Source organism: Syzygium oleosum, unplaced genomic scaffold, assembly GCF_021117445.2.
Source record: "Syzygium oleosum isolate NSW1041296 unplaced genomic scaffold, Sole_v2.1 Sole_v2.16, whole genome shotgun sequence".
Taxonomy (NCBI): Eukaryota; Viridiplantae; Streptophyta; class Magnoliopsida; order Myrtales; family Myrtaceae; genus Syzygium; species Syzygium oleosum.
This window is the reverse complement of record NW_026607500.1, coordinates 8,183,952-8,209,181: the sequence shown is the minus strand read 5'-3', so window position 1 is coordinate 8,209,181 and position 25,230 is coordinate 8,183,952. Positions and strand designations below refer to the sequence as shown.

Sequence of the window (25,230 nt, the reverse complement as noted above, 5' to 3'; positions counted from 1 at the left end):
AATAGAGGAGAAAACCCTAACCTCGATTGGAGAATTCGAAGGACATTCTCAACGAACGAAACCGATCAACTTGTAGCCCTCGTCTCACGAACAACATACTAAAATTTGGGCTAATTACGACAACGTTTGGCCTTCGAAACCGGACCGCAAAATTCAGCCCTCTTTCTTCTTCTCCCACGCACTCTCGCGGTGAGTCCCTCCCGGTGGTCTCACTCTTTTTCTCTCTCCCGCGCTTGCACGAAGCTGCCTCACCTTTTGCTTTCTTTTTGACTTTTTCTTTTTGTTTTTGTTTCTTTTCTTTTTATCATGTTGGCTGGGCCCCGCAAATGAGGCGGACCCACCCAACAACAGATTGAAGAAAGTCGGAGCACAAAAAACAGGGTCGAAGATGACGAGCGGTCAAGACATTGAAGGGAAAGTTACAGCGACTCCCACTGATTCGCACACCAGAAACGCGAAGTCTCTTCATAGAATCAATCAACAAGAGTCGAGTCCCCTCTGCCAAATTTAAGCGAGCACGGCATCTCTCTCTAGGAATCACAGCTTACTTTTAGTTTTTTTAATTGACCGTGTGACCATTTTCATTGATTTTGTCGAACCCTCTTAAACTGGATGATTGCCGTTCAACGGAAGAGGGAAGGGAAAGTAATATATAAGTGGATCCGACCTTGATTTTATATTGACTATTTAAATTGATTTTATTCACGAAAAATTATTTTTTTTCATCAAAAGAAATTTGCAGATGTTCCGATGAATAATCAATATGGCTAGCCACCACAACTTTAAGAAATAACCACACGTAAAATGAGTAAAGAGAACAGGAGGAATCGAGCCATGAAATATGCTAAGTAAGATAAGAGAGAGAGAGAGTAGTTGAATAACGCAAGTCAGACACAAGTCATGTACAGCTTGTGTCAATGGCACAACATGAACATATATGTAACTCTTGAGGATAAATGATATGATATGTGTCATCACTCATCTCAGAACAACTACCCCATAAACAGCTCTGATGATATGATGCCTATAAATGCCTTTTCTTTCAAATGAATATGAAGAGAAAAGGGAAGAGCAGATACGTTGTTGTCTAATCTTAGGGTTTGGTGGGGTTTCACGATGAAATATGAAAGAACATTTAATCATGAAAAAGAAGAGAGAAGACGGATGGTCAGAACGGGTGAGATAGAAGTACACTTGAGTTCAGCAGCTAGCGCTTTCTTCTTCTTTCCTTTTGAAGTCATGATACCAGAGGAGATTAAAAGACAGTTACAGAATTTATTCAGCAAGAAAAGAAATCGCCTTCGTAAGTACATTCCTAGTATCAAACTTAAAGCTTCTTCTTGGACACGGAATTGCGTTTCATCCTAACCTTCAACCAGTGCCAATGACTTCTGTAATAAGCTTTCAGATTCTGCCGAACACTGCAGAAACTGCCGTTCCTCGTCCAAAACCGGCTCTCCTTTCCAAAACTGTTGAAAAGATTTGCCAATGCCTCATCATCCTTTGCCAATGTCTTTGCCAATCTCTCATCATGCCCCAACCAGTTCTCAATATCGATTATGCGTTTCTTGATCAGCAGCTTCGCATCAGCTCTGGTGTTGATGAGATTCCCCAAGAATGCTACGTAATCAAGGAAGTAACTATCGTGTTTATAATAGGCATGCTCCAAAGCTGTGACATTCCTGAGGAAAGACTCGGTCGTAGGAATTAGCTTGAGACATGGGATATAAAGAACACCCTCTGAGAATGTAATGTCAAATAAGCAATTGCTTTCGCTCATTCTAAACTTCACTCCTGCTGCTCGAAGGTGCAATGCCCTAGGTATCGCTTCTGCCTCCTTCCATCCAGCACCTTGTGCATCTTGCATGGCAGGTAAGTGCCACAACCTTAAAGCATCCAATAAATGCTTGACATCAGAGTCTAATATCCTCGGCCTTTCTGCTTTGAGATTCACTCCGGAGCCAAAGAAATCATAGGCGAGCTCCAATAAAGATGGGAGTTCTCCCAATTGACTTCCGTATGCAAAATTGAACAGATCATCAAGAACAAAAAATGGGAGTTGATTCTCCATCAAACTCATGTCCCTTCTCACGTTGGAGATCATCCACTTTTTTTGCTTGTCGAAGATGACATCATTCTTGGTCTGCCTATCTGGGGAACGGTTTGACAAGAACAGCTCAATGGTGAATGCACCATCTACAAGAATCATTGTGATGAACTCATCACTGTTGAGATCGATCTTCTCCAAGTAACACTTTCTGGCCCGGTCTGCCAACTTCTTGATGACCTCAACGCACTCTTTCAATTGCTTCTGTGTCTGCTCCAGAAATCTTTGCAGGTACCTCCACTTGTGGTCTTCCATGGCCTTCCACTGTTTGCCATGATGGTAGAATGGTCCGATGGAGACTTCCTTTGGCAAGAAGGCTTCCTTGTGGGTCTTGCGGAGCTTGTCTGGAACAGGCAACAAGCGATAGTTGAAGGATGTTTCAGATATTTGCTTCAATCTGTTGGTTATAGAAGTTACGAGTTCATCATGATGATGGTCACTTGCAGATGTAGGCCCTGTTCCCGCCATCCTCTGTTTCTTCTCAACCTTAAAGAAAAATTTCCCTCCTCAGTCAATCAAGAGCAAAGGTTTGAGCAAAATCCAGGGCAAGAAAAGGGTATTCTGTGCCAGAATAAGCCTGGAAATTAGATGTGGCCTCTTTAATGCAGTGCCATCAAGGAATTAGCCAAAAAAAGAAGAAAAGAACACAAACAAAGAAGGAGCGGGAATTCAGACACAGGGTTTGGTTGGTCCGACTTTTAGGCATGGCCGGAAGTTGAGACCACTGATGATATGCTTTCGTCCTCGTATTCTCTGTATTTTCACATTTATAATGGATGCACAAGTCATTTTAAACTAATTTGCACTTTCTTGCGGCAGGCTCCAGCTCCAGGTGTTTTTTTATACTTCTCTTAAGTCAGCTTTATGTGGGCAACAGACCTATAGGCCGCTAAAATTTGCAGGTTCGTAAGGAGGTTTTTGGTGGACTTTCTGGTGAACACGCACGAAGCAGCCATTCAATTGGTATTACCAACTCAATCCAGCTGCATTAGGCCTACTAATAAGCAAAGCACGTGTTTATATTTTTTAAGTTATGACTTCATTGTAATGATTTGTCTCTTGCAAATGTTCTCCCTGCTCCTGCCGTCCTCTGTTTCCTCTCAACCTTGGAAAATATAATGTCCCTCGGTCAATCAAGAGCGAAGGTTGTAGCAATATCCAGTCCAAGAAAAGGGTACTGCGCCTGAATAAGCCCAAAACTAGATTTGGTATCTTTTGTGCTGACTGCTGAGCGATCATGGAATTTGAAAGCAGAAAAAAGAAGCAGGAATTCAGAAATGGGGGTGAGGGAAGATAAGTACCTGAAACGGTGGTTGGCTGGTTTGACTTTTAGGTAGGGCAAGAAGTGGAGACCACTCTGGTGAAATGGATTCGTATTCGCACTGTCTGTATTTTCACATTTATTAAAGACCTCATGTCATCATGATTGATTAGCTATTACAGCTCACAATAATTACACAAGTCATTCTAAATTGACTTCTATTTTTCCAAGGTATGCTCAACGAGTTTTTCTATTCCCCCCGCTTGAGTCAGCTTCATGGGGACGAAGGTAGAGAAATTTATGACGAAATAGTAAATTTTAGGGGTGAGCTGTTCCAGATTCCAGGTTTCGTCCACGTTTCACTTGAAATCTCAAACCTACCCATTAGAACAAGTAGTCTGATTTTTAGAACTTGGAACTTACCATGTATATCCAGGAATGCAGAACATACCATGTCACAAGTTCCATAGTCAGTTCCAGAGTCTACACAAATTTTACTTGTATTCTTAATTGAACGATTGCAGTGAATCATCAACTCCAATGATCACCATTTGTTGCATTCCACTTATCACAATTCATATTTAGATATACAAAAAATATGTAATAGTAATAAAATAAAAGTCTCAGTCATGAATATTATCGGAAATGAAAGCTCATACTAATGGTTTTAGATTACACACTCATCATTGGACGTCATATAATGTCACAGGATCGCACAAAGACATGAAATAAGAAAAGCACAAAGACTTGTTCCAGGTTTTAGGTTCCTCAATTTTTGAAATCTAGAACCTACCCTACATACCCTAGAACTTGGAACCGGACCGGTTTCTATCAGTTCGATTCTCAGGTTCCCGGTTCTACCCTGAAATTATGCTCATCCTTAGTAGATTCAATTTGACATTCAGGCATGGCAAGAACTAGAGTCTTTGTTGAAGTGGAGTCTTTGTATTTTTCTGAATTTATAGTGACATAGTATCACGATTGACTAGCTAGTACGGCTCAAATACACAAGTCATTTTAAATTAATTTAGTATTTTCACATTTATAATGACCTAATATTAAGATTGACTCACTATTATGGTTCACAATAATGCACGACTCAAATTAAACTAATTTTCATTTTTTTAATGATATGCTTAGCATCTATATCCAGACTGAGCATATCCATATCCAAGGAAGACACCAGTGGTTGCCTTGGGGACTACTTTTCTCTTAACTGTGTAGGAATATGAACATAAGGGTCCTTGAGATGTATATTAGGAAATCCTTGAAAATCAATTTGACAATTGATTCTGATTTAAATTTTTAGGCGGTCTCCTAGACTCCTACACCTTTTGCTATCACCGGGAGAGTAGCTTTCTGCTTAGTCTTCTTCGGAATCCACTGTGATATGATCTCCAGTGAGTCTCTTCACGATTTTTCTCTGCTTTGTTTCATCACTTCTCGTGTTTCCTTCACTCTTCTTAGCCCATTTTTGGTTCTCTTTTCCTTCTTTTCCTGTAAATTGCTCGTCCTGATTTCTTCGCCTTTCGCTTGTTTAATCTTCTGGTTCCTTGTATTCCTAAGTTTTCTCAGCGTGGTCAATCGCAGTGAATTGTGTTCCTTCTGTGTGCTTTCTGACGTAAGGAAAACCCATTAGATACCGAGAACAGAATCTAAAAGAGTCGACAGAAACAATCCGACAGGACGCACACAATCTAAAAGATTGTCTGCTGGACTTCAAAACCAGGAAACAAAAGAAGTATGTCTTCCTTGAAGAACAATTCGAGAAAATAATTAATTAATTCTATATGTGTGTATGTTATCTGCGACGCAAGCAGGCCCCCGCCGCGAAGAGAAGATCCCCATCCCCCGCCCCCACGATGCAAACAGGGCCCGCATCCCCACCCTGTTTGCCCCTCCAAGCAAAAAACAATAGACACAAGCAGCAGAAGTAGAGGACTAGATTAGTAGATTCTGTGTCATAACTCTTTGAGTTGCTTTAGTTGGCGATTTCTTCATTTCTATTGACTTCAAGTTCAGCTTGCATGAACTCGCTTGCCATGCTCTATAGTTCTCATCATCATTGGTCATAATTAGGCACAGACGCCGTTGTATTGGACATTAAATCCGGGACGTTCCACGCACATAGAACAGGTGAACTACCTGTTCGATGGCCACAACATTACAAGAACAGTTGAATAAGTTCCAGGGACTTCAGGAAACTGTGGATCGAATCTCACCAGGTGTTGCGGCGAAAGCCAGAGCCACAAGGACCCAGTCAAGACCATGCCTACAATGGAATTCTCGAATGATATAGAAATACTTAAACGTACTAGTGGTACGTGCAAAGCCCTTGTGAGAGCTCAGATGAAGGGTGTCATCAACTTGTTGTCTGAGGTGATGGAGGTAGCAATATCACCTAAAAGGGGGTAAATAGGTGATTTTTATAAACACTTGACAAATTAAAGCGGAAGTAAGAATGTCAAGATACAGACAGAATCTTAGTCTGAATAGTTGCAGTGATATGAAGATATTCACTAGAGCTTAAAAGTCAAAGTCTGAATAGAGATCATATACAGTACATCAATGTGCAAAGATAATTAACAAGAGTAAAAGGACAAGAAAATTTGCACACAAAATTTATAGTGGTTCGGTTTAGATCAAGCTTACATCCACTTTCACATGCTGACATCCTACTAGCTAGAGAATCACTCTCTAATCAACCTGTTGGACGAGATAACATAAAGAAGATTGACTAGCCATTGAATGATAAGATCTGAATCCCTGTTGATTTGATCGCCCATCCAAACAAATCTCCAACGACCCAGGGTGAAAAGGAGTCTAAAGTCAATCCGGTCCATGCTTCATTGCTCTTGTTGTTGCTGCTCTGTGCTCCATTTCTGCTTAAGTCGACTCACATCTTCATGTCACATAAAACAGGAGCAGTCATTAACCCTTGCAAAATCCCAACAGAGCCAAGCTAAAACTCGAGAGGCATAGCGATGCATTAAAAATCTCAAGGACGACCGTCACTCACTCTCACAACAGCTAAAAAAAAGGATCAAATGAGACTTTTGTATGAAAACGAAGATGTACCTGATTTGAACTGGTCTTCTGATAGGAACGAGTTAACTTCGAATGAGGTAATACACAGCTGCGGTATGGTTGAATTGATTGAAGATTGCAGTGAAGACCGTGGTGTAACCGTTACTCCACTCATCAAAGTTTGTGGCTACATGACTGGGTTACAAAGCATCCGGATCCAAGTAAATTAGGGACAATTTCAAGAGAGGAAATTTAGGGTATAAGTATCCACAGGGTAAAAATTAAGGTGAGAAAAGTACAAGCACTGCATTATGAGTGAAAAATAATTTAGGGCATAAGTATCCACAGGTTAAAAATTAAGGATTTTGATAACATTTACCCAAAATCTTATCACAGTAAAGTGTTTAATCTATCAATTACGTGACTGACGTAGTTTAATCGGTCAATCACGTCTTGCATAATTTGCATTGTTAATGACTTTCCATTTGATTTACTTCTTCACATATTGTTGCCATAGGATGTATCCCATGCATGACGACCATCGGGATGGGGTTTTGCTCGTTATTACAATATCCATATATTTAAGCCGAAGATATCATTTGTCTCACCTTTAATTTTTTAAAAATTGCTCTTTCGTCAAAGTTAAAAATACTCACTATCCACTCTTCCATCAAGTTACCACCCAATTCAACACATCCACTCAATTGAATAATCAATTCCTATCTCTTCACATTATCCATCCACGATCACGCCTCATCACTAGTTTTAATCGCGTAAATGCAAGCTCTGAAAAGTACGAACTCGGGCCCCACTATTTAGAGAATTGTCAATAGCGATAGTTCAAATTGCAATTTGTTGTGCCCGAGAGATTCCTAATTTCATATGAAGAACCCGGGATCAAGAGGGTTGCCTCTTCTTTGCTCGAACAGAGGTGTCTCCTTGATTTCCGCATTCTTCTCGTTAAAGTTGGTGATGGTGATTTTCTAGTTCTATTGTGGCCAAGTTTCTGAAACTTGCAAGTCTACGCCAAGGTTGTATACACTGCCATTCCACGACTACCTGTGATCATGGAAAAGGTTTGAGTGTTTTTAGTGCGTGGCGACGGCCACCAGCTGTTCGATCGTTTGTCTGAGTGAAGTAATAGTGTGGGTGAACCCACCGATCAGTCCTCTGTTTTGAATGGGGTTTCCTGAAGATTAAATTGAGAATCGACCTGGTGAAAAATATAAGGATCGAGATAGGAGTTGTTAGAGCTAGCTACTAATGGCTTGCAAACATATGTTGAACAGCCTCTGCTGGGGAAAGCATCTTGACACCCGAAGAAATTGATTCGTGCCTTGGAAGGTGATGTTTTATCATGGTTTTGGCGAAGCTTGTCGGGTGACTTTGCCTGCGAGACGGTATGAGAAGGCGTTTCGCAAAATGATAAATTGAGCGACTGCTTAAAGGATGGGATTCGGTCGATGGACAGCTCGTGTATTGGGTCAATTGTCATAAAGTGCATACTTTTAGATGGCTTGCTAGAGCTTTTATTGGGTCTCCACCGATCAGCAGACGCCGGAGAGAAGTATTCCGGCATCTTCAGCGTATGCAAAGTCTACACCCCATGTTTGTGTCAGTAAAGTGAGTGAAATAGAGCCTATGGTCATAAACTCCCTGACTAAGATAAGCGACATCCTTAACGTTTCCGCTCAGCAAAGGAAATCAGTACGTGTCATAGTATGCCCGCAGGTGACACAGCACCAGATATGGACCGCTACACTCGAGGAGATACTAAACGGCTTGAAATATGAGTTGGACATTTTGACTGGCCAATGCCCAAGACATGCCATTAAGATGGGTCAGCAGATCGTCTCTGTTTGTCTGAAGTTCTCAGATGAAACTTCAAGTTCATTTAATCCTGACTTCTCTTCGCGGATGTGCGTTTCACCAGCAGCGAAGGCTGACTCTTCTGCCTCAAGAAAGTGGGAAGATGTCCTTGAGATGTTCTTCACCATCCTTAGGATAGAGGCTGAATAGCCGCATCCCGTTCATATTCGCCGGTTCTTCATTCCGAGACGTATTGGATAGGGAAAGTCTAATTATTCTGCGCCCCAGACTAATGATAATGTTCAGAAATAGGATTCTATCGTGTGGTAAAGATGGAGGTGCGGGATTTCGAGCACTGATTTCAAACAAGTTCTTGCTTAGAGCATGTTATTAAAAGATAAGGAAATAAATAGACAACAAACAAAATCAAATAGATATTCAAATTTAGAGAAGAAAATGACACAATCGACTCCCACTTCTTCTTTGCTTGACTCTGGCCGCCACCAGCTCCGTCGCGCTTGGGATGAGCTTGACCATCTCCTGGCTCTCGTATGGTGCCTTCCTCGCCGACGGCAAGTATGTGAACTTGATTGTGTCGAGGAAGTGCTTTCACCTCCCACTCCATCGCTGCCTCCGGACTTCCTCCATATTCATCCTTGGCTTGAAGGACGTACGCGAGATCGAGCAGCCCCAGCGTGTGCTTCTGGTGCTATCCGCACGCCATCTCCAACAGCCCTTCGATGGTGAAGAACGGCATCTGGCTCTCCAGCAGTGTCATGTTTCGGCGGCCGGCATTGAGCATCCATGACTTGCCGAAGATCGGGGTCGCCGCCCAGCCTCCACTCACGGCTCCGGTACATCAGGAAGAGCTGGATCATGAAGATGCCGTTGAGGAGCATCATCTCGGCGAACTCGTCAGAGCGGAGGTTGATTTGCTCTTCATAGCAACTCCAGGCGCTATCCTCCCAGGACTTGATCCTCTCGATGAAGTTCTTGAGGGGGCACTTCCCGTTGTGCCTGAGGAAGCTCTGCAAGTACCCCAGCTTGTGATCTTCCATCGGCATGACACTTTGATTGGGACGGTGATAAGGTCTCATCACGATAACATGGGGCGTGTAGGCCTCTTTGTAGCTCTGCCAGAGCTTCTCTGGTACGCTGAAGATGCAGCATTCAGAGGATAGAGCATGTAAGACCTGAGCTTCTCTCGGATTGAAAATGCCAGATTTGGGTTCTCTCTCCTGGAGTTGAATTTGTTGTTGTTGAGATTTTCGATGTTGAGGCATTTCCCACAGTTGCGCTGGTGCGATAGGCGTGTAATTCAAGATGGCATCTGAAAGGCTAGGGCAATATTGTAAGATACTGGCTATACAAGTTCAGGCTCACTTAACCTAGGCTTTCATGCTCTCTGTCTCTGATGCACCGTCTTCTCCAGGCGTGCTTTGACAAAAACCTTGTGAAATATCCAACAATTCCTTCTCAACATGTCTCGAGTTTGTTTATTGCTAAATGCTGATAAGGGCCTACAAGCTAATCTCAGCTGTGGCGACATTTCTTTCCTTGGGATAGAGGCCGAATAGCCGCATCCTGTTCATATTGGCCAGTTCTTCATCGCAAGATGTATTGGATAGGGAAAAGCTAATTATTCTGCGCCCCAGGCTAACATAATAGATGGATGATCTGCTGGTTCTGATAGAAAGTGATCGATGATCACACATAATTCAAACCAAAGCTAGAGCATTACAGTGGCAATCTACCATTCAGAAAGCAAAGTTATTTGAGAGATAGGAGTTAGCACACGGTCTGTACTACCAGTCAATGCACGCAATACCACTGCAGCATAATCGAGAAAACCACCCACGGGCTCTTGCACTGATCGCGCTTGAACGTCGCCTTCCACTTTTTATAAGGCCTTCGGCACTACTCAACGAGCTTTTGTAGAAGTAGGCGTTCCTCGTCCACAGGAAAGTGTCCTTGCAAAAGCTGTTAATTAGATCCGCAGCAGGTCTTCATTGCCGAGCCAGTTCTGCGACCATACTGGTCCGAAGCCGGGTGGTAAGTCGCCGGAATTTGGCCAAAATCGGCAATTTCTCTTTCTCGGCCCAAAATTGCCCGATTTTTCAATTCAATCAAAATCCCAATGCAAAACATCAAGGCAGAGATATATATGACTCTAATATCAAATGTTAGAAAATTCTAAAGGACTGAAGACCCGATTATACATGGATGAACAAAACTCATGCATAATCAGGATCGAATGTGGAAACGTGAAGATTCTTTACTAACCTCCAGCTATTGATGTAGTTCGATTGAAAATCAGATTTGCGAAGCGTTGAACTGTTAATGAAGGATATCTCTAGCCAATTGCCCTCTCGAATGTGATGGTGTGTTTTCTTATTATTAGAGGGTTTGGCTTAGAAGACCCTTTTTATATCCATTCGCACCCCTTCATACAACTTCTTCCATCAAGAAATCGTGCCTTTTGGATAGTCACAATATAATGGGCAGTTATCACGCAACTTAACGTGGACAATAAACGTTAATGAAATTAATTGAATGTGGAAATAATAAACCGAATGTGGGATCACATTATTGATATTATAACAACAATTTCATTTACTCGGGAAAAATCAATTAAGAAATTTGCAGACATTCCGATGGAAAATGTTATCGGTGAAAAGCAACCATAAAGGAGTACAGAATACAGAAGAAATCAAGCCAAGAAAAATGTTAAAGTGCGAGCCGACTTTTAGATAGAGAGTTGTCGAATAATGCGAGTCAGACACAAGAAAAACTTGTGTCAATGGCAGAACATTTAACTCTGAGGATAAGTGGTATGATTTGTGTCATCACTCATCTCAAAACATTTACCCATATACAGCTCTAAGAGTATGATCTAACCTTCTCATGATCGATCATGCACGTGTTGTCTGCTGATACGATGCCTATAAATGCCTTTTCTTTCATATACATATAAAGAGAAAAGTGAAGAACAAATACTGTGTTGTCTAATGTAATGCTCTCGTGATGAAACATGAAAGATTCTTATACTCATAGTAAAGAAGAGAGAAGAGGGAAGGTCGGAAGGGGCAAGCTAGAAGTACACTTGAGTTGCCAGCACTCTCTTCTTCTTTCTTTCTGAAGTCATGATACCAGAGGACATTAAAAGATCTTATAAAATTTACTCAGCAAGAAAAAAAGTCCCCTTCAAAGGTAAATTCCTAGTAACAAACTTAATGCTTCTTCTTGGACACCATGGGAACCTTCACCTTGTGCCAATGAGTTTCATAATAAGCTTTCAGATTCTGCTGAAGAATGCAGAAACCGATGTTGGTTGTCCGAAACCAGCTCTCCTTTCCAAAACTGTTGAAAAGATTTGCCAATGTCTCATCATTATTTGCCAATATTTCTTCATTCCCCAACAAGTTCTCAGGAGCGATTATCCCTTTCTTGATTAGCAGCTTCACATCGGCTCTAGTTTTGATGAGATCTCCCAAGAATGCTACATAATCAATGAAGTAACTATCATGTCTATAACAGGACTGCTCAAAAGCCATGATATTCCTGAGAAAAGACTCGGTTGCGGGATTTAGCTTGAAACATGGGATTTCAAGAACACCCTTTGAGAATTCGATGTCGAATAAGCAATTACTCTTGCTCATCCTGAACTTCACTCCTGCTGCTTGAAGCTGCTTTGCCCTAGGTATTGCTTCTATCTTCTCCCATTTATAGTCTAGTGCCTTCTGCGGGGTGGGTAAGTGCCAAAATCTTAAAGCATCCAATAAATGCTTGACCTCGGAGTCGAACATCCTCTCCTTCCCCAGTTCTGCTTTGAGATTCGCTTCGACGCGGAAGAAATTATACGCAAGCTCCAATAAAGATGATTGGGTTTCCAATTGAGTCTCAAATGTAATTTTGAAGAGATTTTCAAGAACAAAAAATGGGAGCTGATTCTCCATCAAACTCATGTCTCTTCTCACGTTGGTGATCATCCATGGTTTTCGCTTGTCGAAGATGATATCATTCTCGGCCCTCATTTGTGGAGAGTGATTCAACAGGAACAGCTCAATGATGAATGCACCATCTACAAGAACCATTCTGATGAAGTCATCACTGCTGAGATCGATGTTCTCCGAGTAACACTGGCGAGTTCCCTCTTCCCACTTCTCGATGGCCTTAACACACTCTTCCACGGACGTCGGTTTCCGCTTCAGAAAGCTCTGCAGGTACCTCCACTTGTGCTCTTCCATGGCCTCCCACTGTGTGCCATGATAGAATGGCCCGATGGAGACTAGCTTCGGCGAGAAGGCTTCCCTGTGGGTCTGGCGGAGCTTTTTCGGAACAGTGAAGATGCAACAGTTGGATGGCGGAGATAGGCACTCTAATCGGCTGCTTATTGAAGTTATAAGATGATTGTGATTATCGTCACTTGCAGATGTTCTCCCTGCTTCTTCCATCCTCATTTCTTCTCAACTTTGGAAAAAAATTTCCCTCCTCAGTCAATCAAGAGCAAAGGTTTCAGCAAATCCAGTCCAAGAAAAGGGTCTTCTGTGCCAGAATAAGCCAGAAATTAGATATGGCCACTTTTAAGCAGAGCAATCATGGAATTAGGAAAACTAAAAAAAGGACCTGGAATTCAGAAATAGGAGGGAAGGAACTAGTGGCTGGTTGGTTGGGCTTTTAGGCATGGCAAGAAGTGGAGACCGCTGTGATGAAATGGCTTCGGCATGCTGCACAAGTTTGTCCTTCTTTTTTGTCCCTCTTAAGTCATCTTCATGCGGGCTGACATATTTATAGGCTGCTAAGATTGATCATGTTCAACAGAATGGTGGACTTTTTGGGGTAAAAAGATGTGGGCTGAGTAGCAACTTGATTTGTTCTAGCAAAAAAAAGAGTAGCGACTTGATTTGATAGAAACGACAAACCTTAGCTAGTGTCCTAGCGACAGTTGTCCAAGTGGCCATTCATTGCATTTATTATTTAGTAGATCTAACTCTTGTTATTTTGGTTATTTAGTGGATCTAACGCGTGCGGAATTGAGCTAATGACACAAACTGAAATTTCAAAAGTTGAACAATTCTCTTTTTTTTTTGGTCAAATCAATTCTCTCTTTAAAAAGAAGCAAATTACATGTTTATTTTTTATGTTTGACAATTGATTAACTATATTTAAACGGTGAGAGTAGCCGATGGTATTCACAATTAAAGTTGAGAAACATCATGAGTACTTTTCGATGTGATTGTATTTTTGTACTACAATCTCATCAATTTAGCTTCATTGCATAAAATGTTCGAGTCTCTTTAGTTATCTCACTTGTACAAATTCATTAATTACATGCCATCTAAACTTTGGTGAATTTATAAACCCGAGTTTGAAGAAAAATCGTAATCTCTCTATCGGCAACCCTCTCTTCCAAAAGAAAAAAACAATCCTCCCTCAAAGAAACTTCACCTGCAGGCTCTTAGTTTCAATTTTTGAAGCTGAGAGCCTGCTTTGCTTTGTTCTGCTTTTTTTTTTTCTAGGCATTGATTTCGTTTTTTTCCTCTCCCGATATAATCTAGGAGTCTTTTTTCGCCTCGTTTAGCGTCTTTTTTCACTCGTTGTTGTTGCTTTTATTCGCTCATCGCGATGAATAAATCTGCTTGTAGCTAAAAAATTTGTGAGGATGTCGTCACCAGTCCAACTAGCAAAATGTCCAAGACGTGATTCTATGACTTCTCCGCGATTCGTCGAAAGCTCTCCTCTCCTGATTTAGGTATAGATCTAAATCTATGAGCTTTTTTCACTCGTTGTTGTTGCTTTTCTTCGCTCATCGCGATGAATAAATCTGCTTGTAGCTAAAAATTTTGTGAGGATGTCGTCACCAGTCCAACTAGCAAAATGTCCAAGACGTGGTTCTATGACTTCTCCGCGATTCGTCGAAAGCTCTCCTCTCCTGATTTAGGTATAGATCTAAATCTATGAGCTTTTCTCTCTCAATTTAGATGTAGATCTGGAAGTTTCTTAGAAGCGTTTGATCTGTGGTGCTTCAACATATTATTGTTATTGTCTCCGTGGAGGACGTTGAACCTACGCACGCATTGCAAGCCATACTTTCTGGAGGAAAAGATCTCGGCGTGTGCCCATCACTAACAGTTCTGATGATTGATCACCGATTGCCTTTTAATGCTATGACAGATCTGATGTTTTGGGATGAGTGTTTGCTTATAACTGCAAGCTATACTATTTTGTTTTCTAGGTTATGTTTTGCAGCTCTTTCAAGATTTGCTTTGTTTGGAAGCTTTTTATGTTCCTTTTCTTGTTTGATTACGATAAATGAATGAAATTTCCTTTCGGCAAAAAAAAAGAAACTTCGGTAAAAACTTAAGTTTCTTTAGCATTGCTTTTTTATTTATAATCTTCCCTTTTCCAAATTTGTTGATGCGTTAAATAGAAACACTGTACTGTGCATGGGGACTGTAATGAGAAATGGAAATTTCGGTCTGCTTATTCCTGCCTCTGGTCACGTACGTAAAGATCCAGGATACTTTCTCTTAGGTGATGGTTTATTTACAGAGTTACATCCTTTTTTCTCGCTTATTATGGGTTTTTTTTTCCTTTCCCAGAACAAATTGCATAGAGGCAGGAATAAGCACACTGAAATTTCCATTTCGGTGCTATTAAACAAATTCTACATGAAATTGGTATAATAAGACATCGCACTAATGCCAACAAACCACACAAATTGCAAAGTTGATGAACAACTAAAACGTAGTTTTGGACGACTCGCTCTCAGTGACCAAGTATAGAAACAGTTTAATCCGCCATACTTTGCTCATCAAATTCGGTCTGAAAAATTTATCCCCACATGCAAATTACAAATGTAAGAAATTCCTTAAGTAGTGATTAGCAACTTCGGAAAAAACCTGTTTTACTACCGCAAGAGAAATAAATGTTTTCACATCCAACAAACGTAGATGACAAATAAAGTCAGAAACATAGGATAAGGATACCACAAGTGCCATAACTTTTATACGGCACTCACTTGAGTGCCATAACTTCTAAAAAAAAAAAATTCTCTTACGTGTCATAATTTTTCAATTAATTACTCGAGTGCCAAAACTTTTTAATAGCGTTCACCCAAGTGTTAGAAATCCGACCTGACATGATATTTATAGTGAACGTTTTTAAAAATTTATGATACTCAAGTGATCAATTGAAAAGTTATATGGCACTCAAATGGTCAGAAAAAAAAAGTTACGATTCTTAAGTGAGCTCCGTACATAAATTATTATACTCAAGTGATCTAAAAAAAAGTTACGGCATTCAAGTGAGTGTCGTACGAAAGATTTGGCAACTGTTGTGTCATTCTCTCCAAAAACATCAAAGTCTGTTTAAATTGAGTTCACATTTCGGGCAAGACCATGAGTTAGAGAGTATGAAGAATTGTCTTAGTCAAGGTCTTGGTCTATCCTGTTGGCTTCAATTTAACCATAAAATGGTGAAATGTACGTGACTTCTAACCTCTTTGGATTGGTGCATCTGTGTTTGGATGGTTTATTTTGTGATTATAGGTCAATTTTTTTAAGGAAGTGACTCTTCAACTAACCACTGTCTCTAGCTTTACTATCTGTACCCATCACACATTAATTCCGCTCCTGAATCATGTGGATGGTACAATCTTGTTCTCTAGCTGAAGATTCAAATCTCCTCGTGATGCTTGCAATTCTAAAATTGTCCAAAACGGTCATTTTTTCGCGGCCGTTTTTCATGGACCCACTCATCTTAATCACTCCCTCCTTATATATATGGTTTTTACCGTCAACAAAAGACTTATGCAACCTTCTTTAAATAAAAAAAAAAAATCAATCAATTGGGAGTCATTCAACACCAAAGTCTTGACAAAGAAAAAAGTAACACCAAAGTCCCTTTCGTTATTGCATATTCTCTTAGGTGTTCAAATAGTGATCTCTTATCTGTCGAAACACCCAGCACAAGGCTATATCCTCTCATGTAAAATCGGCAGAAAAGTCAGGATGCTTGTGCGTTAACAAATAGCCCTTTTAACAACAGCAACGCAAATAGTGAAGTGCTTATTGAGCGTCGAATATCATGCCGAAATGCTTCAATTCGAAACTTCTCTACTTCCATTTTCGCTGCAGACGAGAATCACCTATGACCACCTCCGACAAAATGATGGATTCAAAAGTTTAAGCATGTAGCGTTTTCTGACATGCCGCAACATTACTTAGTGGAAAATTTACGCATTGAAGGTAAAGTGACAAATCAATTTCTGCTCGCTAATCGAGCAATCTATCGAAGTTTCCCGGTCAGGGTTGATAAAGAATAAAGAGCAATCATCATCTCGGAGCATTATGTGTAAGAACAAGTCCCGACAAAGATGTGGACAAGAAACAGCGGTTTTACTCAGTGGATCAGAGAATTGACCATCAGTACAAGATCTAACTATAGGTAAAAAGATGAAGCGAGTCATCAGAAGCATGAGCGAGCAAAACAGTAACTATTTGGTTCTGACCCAAAAAAAACAAAAACAGCAACTATTTGGCATTCGTGCCGAAGCCGGTCCGATGGAGAGGAGCTCACGGAAAGTGTTGCTGAGCAAAACCATGTTGTTAACAATGAAAACGCGTTCCCTGGCTACAAGGAACACTCCAACTCTAAGAGGAGATCAGAGAACCAGTAAAAAATGGATATCCAGACTTTCGATGTGAAATATTAACTAAAAGTTCATATTACTCAAAGAGCTACAAGCTCTTAAGTTATTGCCAACCAAAAGTTTCAACTTACATTCCATGCTGGAGTTGACCTGTTACCATATCCTCAGGTGCTGCTACAAATGTCGGTTGGTTTTTTTTTTTTGGGTTCGAATTTACATTCGCATATCATGCGAGATCAACCAACACAACCATCTAACGAAGAAATGGCATTGATTACTCGGTCCTGTTTGATATACATATTCAATGCTGAAAATCGAAACATTCAAGACCTAATAAAATTATGCACTTTTCAATATGCTGGTTAACTTTGACTTAGGAGATTCTCAGAAAGAAAAAAATCACTCAATATATTGTAAGTTAAGGATGGGGTTACTTAAATTTTTCATTGAAAGGATATTTTGATGAAAATAAAAATCTTAACATGATTGTTGTGAAACTGGTACTAATAATGTTATGATTCAAATTTGCAAAAAAAATTAAAGAACTTTTGGTTTCCATTTTCAGTAGTTAAGGTTGCCAAACATTTGACATACGATGGGTAGAATTTCGATAATTACTCCTTTTTTTCTAATTTTGTCAAACAAATCCTAAGTCCCGACAAGAAATGTTCAACAAATGGTGCCGTGTGAGTTCATGGGCTTAGGCAAAGTGCTCTCATTCTCACTTGAATGGGCCCGCGGCCCTGGTGCTCTGCTTACGCAAAGGCTTGGTACTTGAAACCAACTTGTAAATTCATATCATAACTAACTCCAATCTTTGTAAAATTGGACAACTTTCCAAACTTTCCCGAATCAGTTTTTATTTCCATCTTTATTTACACTGTCGCCTCTTCCGTAAACAAACAGAAAATGTAATTGAAGCTACACCTGTTTTATTTTTTGGTTCTTGTTGTGAGATAGTGATCGCGTCAGTTTTTGTGCACACGCACTCCATGATGTTAGTCTTGTGCATCAGGGTTTTACTCCTAAAGTGGTCCCAACAAAACTTGAGCCCAATGTGACAAAGAGACGATGAACTCTCTTGCCATCTACTCGGGGTGTGCAAAGGAACCGGAAACTGCCTGGACCGTCCACAACCGGACCAGACCGGACCGGCCTAGAATCGATGGTTCCCAAGGAAACCAATGGGTAATGGTCGGGTTCCCAGTTCCAAGCATGGAACCACCCACTCGAACCTGACCAATAATATATATAAGAAAAATTAAAACCCTAAATCCCTAATCTCGCTCGCAATCATCTTGTCTCATCTCAATCTCTCTTGTCTCAACTCTCTCAAGCAACTCCCTCGGTCTCTCCGTCTCTCGACTCTCAACTCCCATTGACTCACGGCCGTGCCTCCGGCCATTCCTTGCAGACACAACTCACGGCCTCACCTCCCTCTCTCACTTTCGGTTGCCTCCATTTGCTGTAAGTTGGAAACCCTAATTGCTGCCATTTGCCCCTTTTTAGTTTCTTCAATCTACTCATTGTTCGAAACTTCGAACAGTGATTAAACCCTAATTGCTTCATAAGTTGTGAACTTTGTGGCAAATCTAGTTGTGATTGTTGTGTCATTGTAAAGTTGTCTAATTTACTGTGCTGGACAAGTTTATTCCATGTACTTGGGTTTGGTCTGAAGGCAAGGCAATTAAAGAACAGGGAAGTTTTTTTTACAAACAACGGGGCAATTAAAGAATAGGGCATTCTTGTTTGCTGGAAAAAGAAGAAGCTTAGTGGGATCAATTCATAGCTTGCTGGAAAACAAGCCACTGGTCGTGTGAAGCTTGGTGGGACCGGTTCCCTGGAACCAACGGACAGTTCTCGATTTCAATTTTTCAGAATCGGTACTTAGTAGCCAGTTCTCAATTCTAAGGTGGGAGCCGATCACCCCTATCCAGCACCTTGTTGGCCAGGAATAGGCCCTAGTGTCTCCTATTCTGTCCAATTTGATTTTTGCATGGATTATAACTTGTGTACATCTAACTCTGGACCTTTCATCACACCTAATTTAAACACCCCCCCCCCCCCCCACACTCTCTCTCTCTCTCTCTCATGCTCTCTTTCTCTCTTATGAGAGAAGGTGATCTATCTGTAGTCCTAATTTGAAATTAAGGGCATTAGGAATTTAACTCAAGATCTCTGCTTGTAGTCCTAATTTGAAATTCAGTACACCATCATTTGCTCTAACAGATTAAGCTCTTAGAGTGCTGCATGGAATACATTTTATATCTTAATAATCTATTTATCCATTATGTTGCTTTTCATCGGTGTAGATGTGGCAGATAAGCGGAATGGAACTCTCTCGTGAATTTTACAAAGTAGAGTTTTGAAAAAAAAAAATTTCCGTCAAAATTTTTGAAATTTTCCAAATTCAGCCAGATGTATTAAAGATATCTTATTCTAAATTCTTTTTTTTTTTTGGTAACCCAGGGAACCCCCGCACGGCCGACAGCCGGGAAGTAAACTCTGGGGGCGACACGTGCTAGCCACCACACATGTGCCACCGGTTAAGTCACCCTGCGGCGTCCGGGATTCGAACACTCAACCTTTTGCGAGAGGAAGAGTGCGCGCTCCAGCAGCACCACCCAGGCGGGTGGTTCTTATTCTAAATTCTTTATCACAAGAAAAAAAGAAAAAAAAAAGAATAAAATTAGATTTTTGGTTTTCTTGCATTCACTTTAAATGAATGTATTCTGTAATAAACAATTGAGAATTGTAAAAGATAAAAGAACATTTTCAGATTTGACTTTTGCTATAATAATGGAACACGATATCAAATGCTCAACTCCAAGTTGCACGAAGCTTAATCGTGACTGGGCCAACTTGGTGTTTTGGCAAACAAGTGAATGAATGAATAAAAAATGCAAAACTCATGAGATGAGACTGTGCAACCTCCGATCACTATAATTTGGTGGGTTGCAAGTGGATATATTTTAAACCCATTAAGACCCATATCTAATTGGGCTTTTCTACTCTAAATCCATAACAAGCCATTCTTTAGATTTTAGCTAATATATATCCAACCCATCCGGCTAAATATGAGTTTTTTTTTTGTCAAACCCTTAAATATGAGTTTTTTTAGTTAAAAAGTGAGGTTTTGACCTAGTTTGACATCCTGCTCTGGCTCTGATGCACCATCTTCTGTGGACGTACTTACAACAAAAAATATTCATTGATTCCTCCTCAACATGGCTCAAGTTTATTGATTGCTATGCTGGTAGGTGCCGACAAGCTAATCTCAGTTGCGGCTACATTTCTTCGACCAACCATCCTCAGGATAGAGGTTGAATTGCTACATACCATTCATATTTGCCTGCTCTACGTCGTGGAATGTATTGAATAGGAAAAAGTGAATTAACGCCCAGCTGACATATATAAATCGATGTTCTGCTGATTCCGATAGAAAGTGACCGATGATCACACATCATTCAATAGAAAATTAGAGCATTAGTGGCAATTTACCGTACAAAAAGCAAGGTTATATGAGAGAGAGAACTGAGCACACCGTCTGTGCTACAGTCAGAAAAAGCAACACCCCTGCAGCGATAACCGAGATGACCACCCACGGGCTACTGCAGTAATCGCGCTTGAACGTAGCCTTCCACTTGTTATAAGGCCTTTGGCAATGCTGGATGAGCTTGTCGCTGAGGCTGTAGAAGTAGTAACTTTCTGCCGACAAGCCAACTTCCTTGCTAAGAGAGTTGATTAGCTGCGCGACAGCTTTCTTATCGCTGAGCCAGTTCTCGATGATTTCCTTGTCGATCAGCAACTTTGCATCACCCGGGGTATCAACCAGGTGATCCATGAACGACATGTAGTCGCTCAGATGTGTGTCAAAGTAGTAACATTGCTCGAAGGCAATAATGTTCCGAAAATAGGATTCCGTCATGTCGTAAAGAGTCAGATACGGGATGTTGAGCACTCCATTCTTGAATTCGATATCGAACAAGCACTTGCTCTCGCCTGAGAGCATTGTTAATAATAGGGAACAAACAGAGAACGAAATAGAATCAAATAGATATTCATATTCAGAAAACAAGATGACGCAGGTCAACTCTTACCTCTTCTCAGCTTCACTCCGGCCGCTGCCAGCTCCGTCGCACTCGGGTTGAACTTTATCTCCTTATTGCTCTCATTTGGCACCTTCCTCACCGACGGCAAGAACGAGAGCCTGATCATGTCGACGAAGTGCTTCACATCCGACTCCATCACCGACTCCGGCAACTTCTCCATCCTCATAACCGGCTTGAAGAACCCACACGCGAGTTCAAGCAGCCCCGGCATGTGCTCCTGGTGTGTTCTAAACGCCATTTCGAACAGCCGCTGGATGGCAAAAAACGGCATCTGGTTCTCTAGCAGTGCCATGTCTCGGAGGACATCATCAAATATCCCTGGCTTGTCGAAGATCCGGTCGCCATGCAGCCTCAACTGACTGTTCCGGAGCATCAGGAAGAGCTGGATCACAAAGATGCCGTCCAGGAGCATCATCTCGGCGAACTGGTCAGAGTTGAGGCCTATCTGCTTATCGTAGCAGTTTCGGGCCTCATCCTCCCAGGACTTGATCCTCTCGATGTAGTCCTCGAGATGGCACTTCTGGTTGTGCTGGAGGAAGTTCTGCAAGTACCACAGCTTGTGATCTTCCATCGGCATGAGGCTTGGATCATCATGGTGATAAGGTCCGATCGCAACGATGCGCGGTGTGTAGGCCTCTTTGTTGGTCCTCCGGAGCTTCTCCGGAACGATGAAGATGCAACAGTCAGATGGCGGAGATAGTCCGTCAAATCTGCTTTGTATTGAAATAACGAGCTTATTGATGATCGTCACTTGCAAACGTTGTCGCTGCTCCTGCCATCCTCATTTCCTTCTCAACCTTGGAAAACAAATTTCCTCCTCAGTCAATCAAGAGCAAAGATTTCAGCAAAATCCAGTCCAAGAAAAGGGTACTCTGGGCCAGAATAAGCCCACAAACTAGATTTGGCAGCTTTTATGCAGAGCGATCATGAAATCGGAAATAAATATAAAAAAAAAGGAAAACGAGCGGGAATTCGGAAAAGAAGGTGAAGGAATTCTGGTTGGTTGGTTTGACTTTTAGGCAGGGCAAGAAGTGGAGACCACTCTGATGAAATGGTTTTGTACCTCGTACTCTCTGGATTTTCGCGTTTATAATGACCTCATATTATGATTGACTAGTTATTGCAGTTCACAATGAATACACAGAATGTTTATTTCGCGAAAAACTCACTAATAATGAAAAATGATTTTTCGAAAAGTATTTTCTAGAAAAACGGAGTTGAAATTGTTTTTTGATGTTTGGATTACATTGAAAAATGATTTCAATCTCGATTTTATCTTAGCAAAAAAAAAAAAAATTGAATTTTTATTATTTTTAAAAAAATTCGAATTTTTAAATATTTTTTTGGTCGATTTTTTTTATTTTTTTAAAGAAAAAATCAGTTTTTTAATTATTTTTTATTTTTTATTTTATTTTCTTTCCTTTACTGTTTTCCTCCTTCCTCCGCCGCGACCGATCGGCCAACGACGGCCACAAGCAAGCTCGAGGCTCGCCCAACGACGGCCACAAGCGGTCGAGCTTGCCGGCCTCGGCCTAACCCAAGCTTGCGCTGGCCTAGATCTAGTGAGCCGGGATCGACCAAGCTTAAGCTTGCCGGGATCTGGCGAGTGTCGGGCTCTCGCAAGGCTAGTGAGATCACCTCGTTAGCCTCGCGCGAGGTCGAGGCTTGCCGGCGCGAGGTCGGGGCTCGCCGGGATTTGGCGAGCTTGAGCTTGCGTGAGGCTGGCGAGCTTGAGGCTTGCTAAATCCCTGCGAGCTCGAGCTCACGCCGGCAAGCCGGAGATCCCAGTGAGCTCAAGCTTGCACCGGCGAGCCGCGACCTTGCGTCGGCTTGTCGACCCTGCTTGTTGCTGGTCGTCGGTCGTCGCCGAGGTCGGCAACCGGCAGAGGGAACAAAAAAGAAAAAGAAAAGGAAAGAAGAAAAAGAAAGAAAAAAAAAGAAATGCAAAAAAAGAAAAAAGAAAAGAATAAAATATTTAAAAAATTAAGATAAGCAATTCCGGAAAGTATTTTCACCTCCTCAGATTAAGGAATTCATTTTTCTAATATTATACATGAATGTTTTTCTTGACCAGAAAGTATTTTCCGTTGATTTATTATTTTCGGCGAATCAAACGAGTGAAAATCTGGAAAATAAATTCCTGAAAAATAATTTTCTTCAAATAAACATACCCTTAAATTAATTTTTATTTTTCTCAGGTATGCTCCATGAGTTTTTTCCCCACTCATAAGACAGCTTCATGCTGCCAACATATTTATAGGGCGCTTAAATTTGTATGTTCAAAACGACAGAACTTAAAAAGGACATAGCTTAGCTGGTGTCGACAATCGTCGGCTACTCAAACACGAGGCAGCCTCAAGCTCATTGGATTTATCGTTTAGCAGACCTAACGCGTTAGATGGAGCTTGTGACCCCAATTGAAATTTCAAAAGATATGATAGAATCCATAGTGCTCAGAAAGGACTGAGCTTTAGCCGGTGTCCTCTCTAGGGCAGTTGGCTGCCAGCCGAGCATTGCGTTTATCATATAATAGACCTTATTAAAATTATATCTTGAATTTAAATCGTTTACGGATATTAGTCGATTTATTAAAGAAAAAAGAAAGTATTCAGATTTGACCGATTTGACCGAGACAAGTTATGCACACTTCAAAAGGTGGACGTCTCCCCTTTAGCCAAATATCGAACTCTTCTCTGTTTTGTGGGCTTAATTTTACCAAAAAACACGAATTCTATATTGAGTGATAATTAAAGTTTGAATTTTATTTTACCTCATAAAAAATCACAAACTTTCACTTAAATCGAGCAATTTTAAAACTTTCGCTTGTGACCTTGTGGGCCAGGGAGTAATTAAAAAAAAAGGAAAGAAAGGAAATAAAATAAAAAGAAGGGTTTTGCTACATAGTTTCGTACCGCTGGCGTACAAAAGAGGACTCTGACAGCACACGAGGGTTTTACGAAGAGCAGAAGCCGGAGGGGAAAAGAAAACGAACGTACAGAGACGCTCTTGGTTTCGTCCGTTAAAAAATATCTTGAATTTGAGTCCGTAAACGGAATCCAATTAAAATAAATTGAATATTTATAAACATTTATGATGACATGTTATGAAAATTATATTTCTTATTCCGTATAATTCAAGTGAAGGATTTTCTATATTGTCCGTCAAGCAAAACAGAAAAAGGAAATTAGGTGAGTCAATTTCCTTTCTGAGTGCATTGAAGAGTCAGTCAAGGGAAGATAAAAAGAGGAAAGTTGACTTTGTTGACCGAATTCCATTATGATTGCACGGTTTCCCTCTATTCCAAGCTAGAGTCGGCCACTGCATGTTCTTTTTTTGGGTATATATAATATTGGTTGTGGAATTGTGGGGCTGCTCTTGAGGCGCAGCGATGACTTCGTGCGTTTCCAAATTTCAGTAATTACATCCCACGCGTCTTTCTTCGTGCGTGGAATTGAAGAAAAATTCAAGCGTTTGTAGCTGATTAAATCTTATGATAAGATTTGTGTATAATTCTTTCGTGAGATTAAGAGATTATTTCGTAAGAAATTATGAGGCTAAACACTGTTTAATTTATTAGGTGTAATTGAGATTTGAAAAACACTTAGAGTATTTGAGTGACTCGAGTGTAATTATAATCTCCATTGTATCGCTTGTTCTATAGTAGAATTCATTGCTATTCTTCCCGTGGACTTAGGTCACTATGATCAAATCACATAAATCTAGTATTCGATTTATTTTCTTATTCTATCTATATTATTGTTCAATCGCATGCTTCCGCAACTTCATCCATACATAGCTCTTGCTTTGGGCATGAATGCTCGGCTAATTTTGTGTTGTAAGCTTACATCTAAGTTCAGCTACAGCTCACTGGAGTTCCTAAGACTCCCGATTCTATAGCTGCAACTTTACACTACCAGATGATATACCGGGTTCGGAACTATGCTATTGATCTCAACTTTCCAGGCACAGAGGACACTCTTTTTGTCTCAGTGGATAATAATCAAACTTCCTACGTCCATGTACTCAGATAGATTCCTCGAGATCAACTAGTTAAGTTACTCCATGACACTTGAGTAACTAACTATGAAAAATTCCATCAGAATTCCAAGCCTATCCAGTCCATGGAATCTCAGTTCACAAAAAAGAAAGATGGTACGGTTGTCATTAAATTTATTAAGGAAAAAGAAGAAGCCTCTTCTTTTATTTTTTTTTTCTACTATTTTTATGATGCAACTCTGTCATGTTGATGTCCCTATTGAGG

At 40.7% G+C, this 25,230-nt stretch overlaps 2 protein-coding genes and 2 pseudogenes across 2 annotated transcripts; 1 reads left to right on the top strand and 3 right to left on the bottom strand.

Annotated features, from left to right (window-relative positions):
- Positions 1-1,199: 1,199 nt before the first annotated feature.
- On the bottom strand, positions 1,200-2,776 carry LOC115686251 (UPF0481 protein At3g47200-like). The gene has a single exon (XM_030611479.2). The coding sequence runs from the start codon at positions 2,573-2,575 to the stop codon at positions 1,328-1,330; it is 1,248 nt and encodes a 415-aa protein (XP_030467339.1). The 5' UTR covers positions 2,576-2,776; the 3' UTR covers positions 1,200-1,327.
- A 4,509-nt stretch (positions 2,777-7,285) lies between these two features.
- On the top strand, positions 7,286-8,479 carry LOC115686216 (uncharacterized; annotated as a pseudogene).
- Positions 8,480-11,434: 2,955 nt separating this feature from the next.
- On the bottom strand, positions 11,435-12,523 carry LOC115686214 (UPF0481 protein At3g47200-like). Its single transcript, XM_030611433.2, has one exon. It carries the CDS (start codon positions 12,449-12,451, stop codon positions 11,435-11,437), a length of 1,017 nt encoding a protein of 338 aa, XP_030467293.1. The 5' UTR covers positions 12,452-12,523.
- A 7,672-nt stretch (positions 12,524-20,195) lies between these two features.
- Positions 20,196-21,993, bottom strand: LOC115686168 (UPF0481 protein At3g47200-like; annotated as a pseudogene).
- Positions 21,994-25,230: the final 3,237 nt, after the last annotated feature.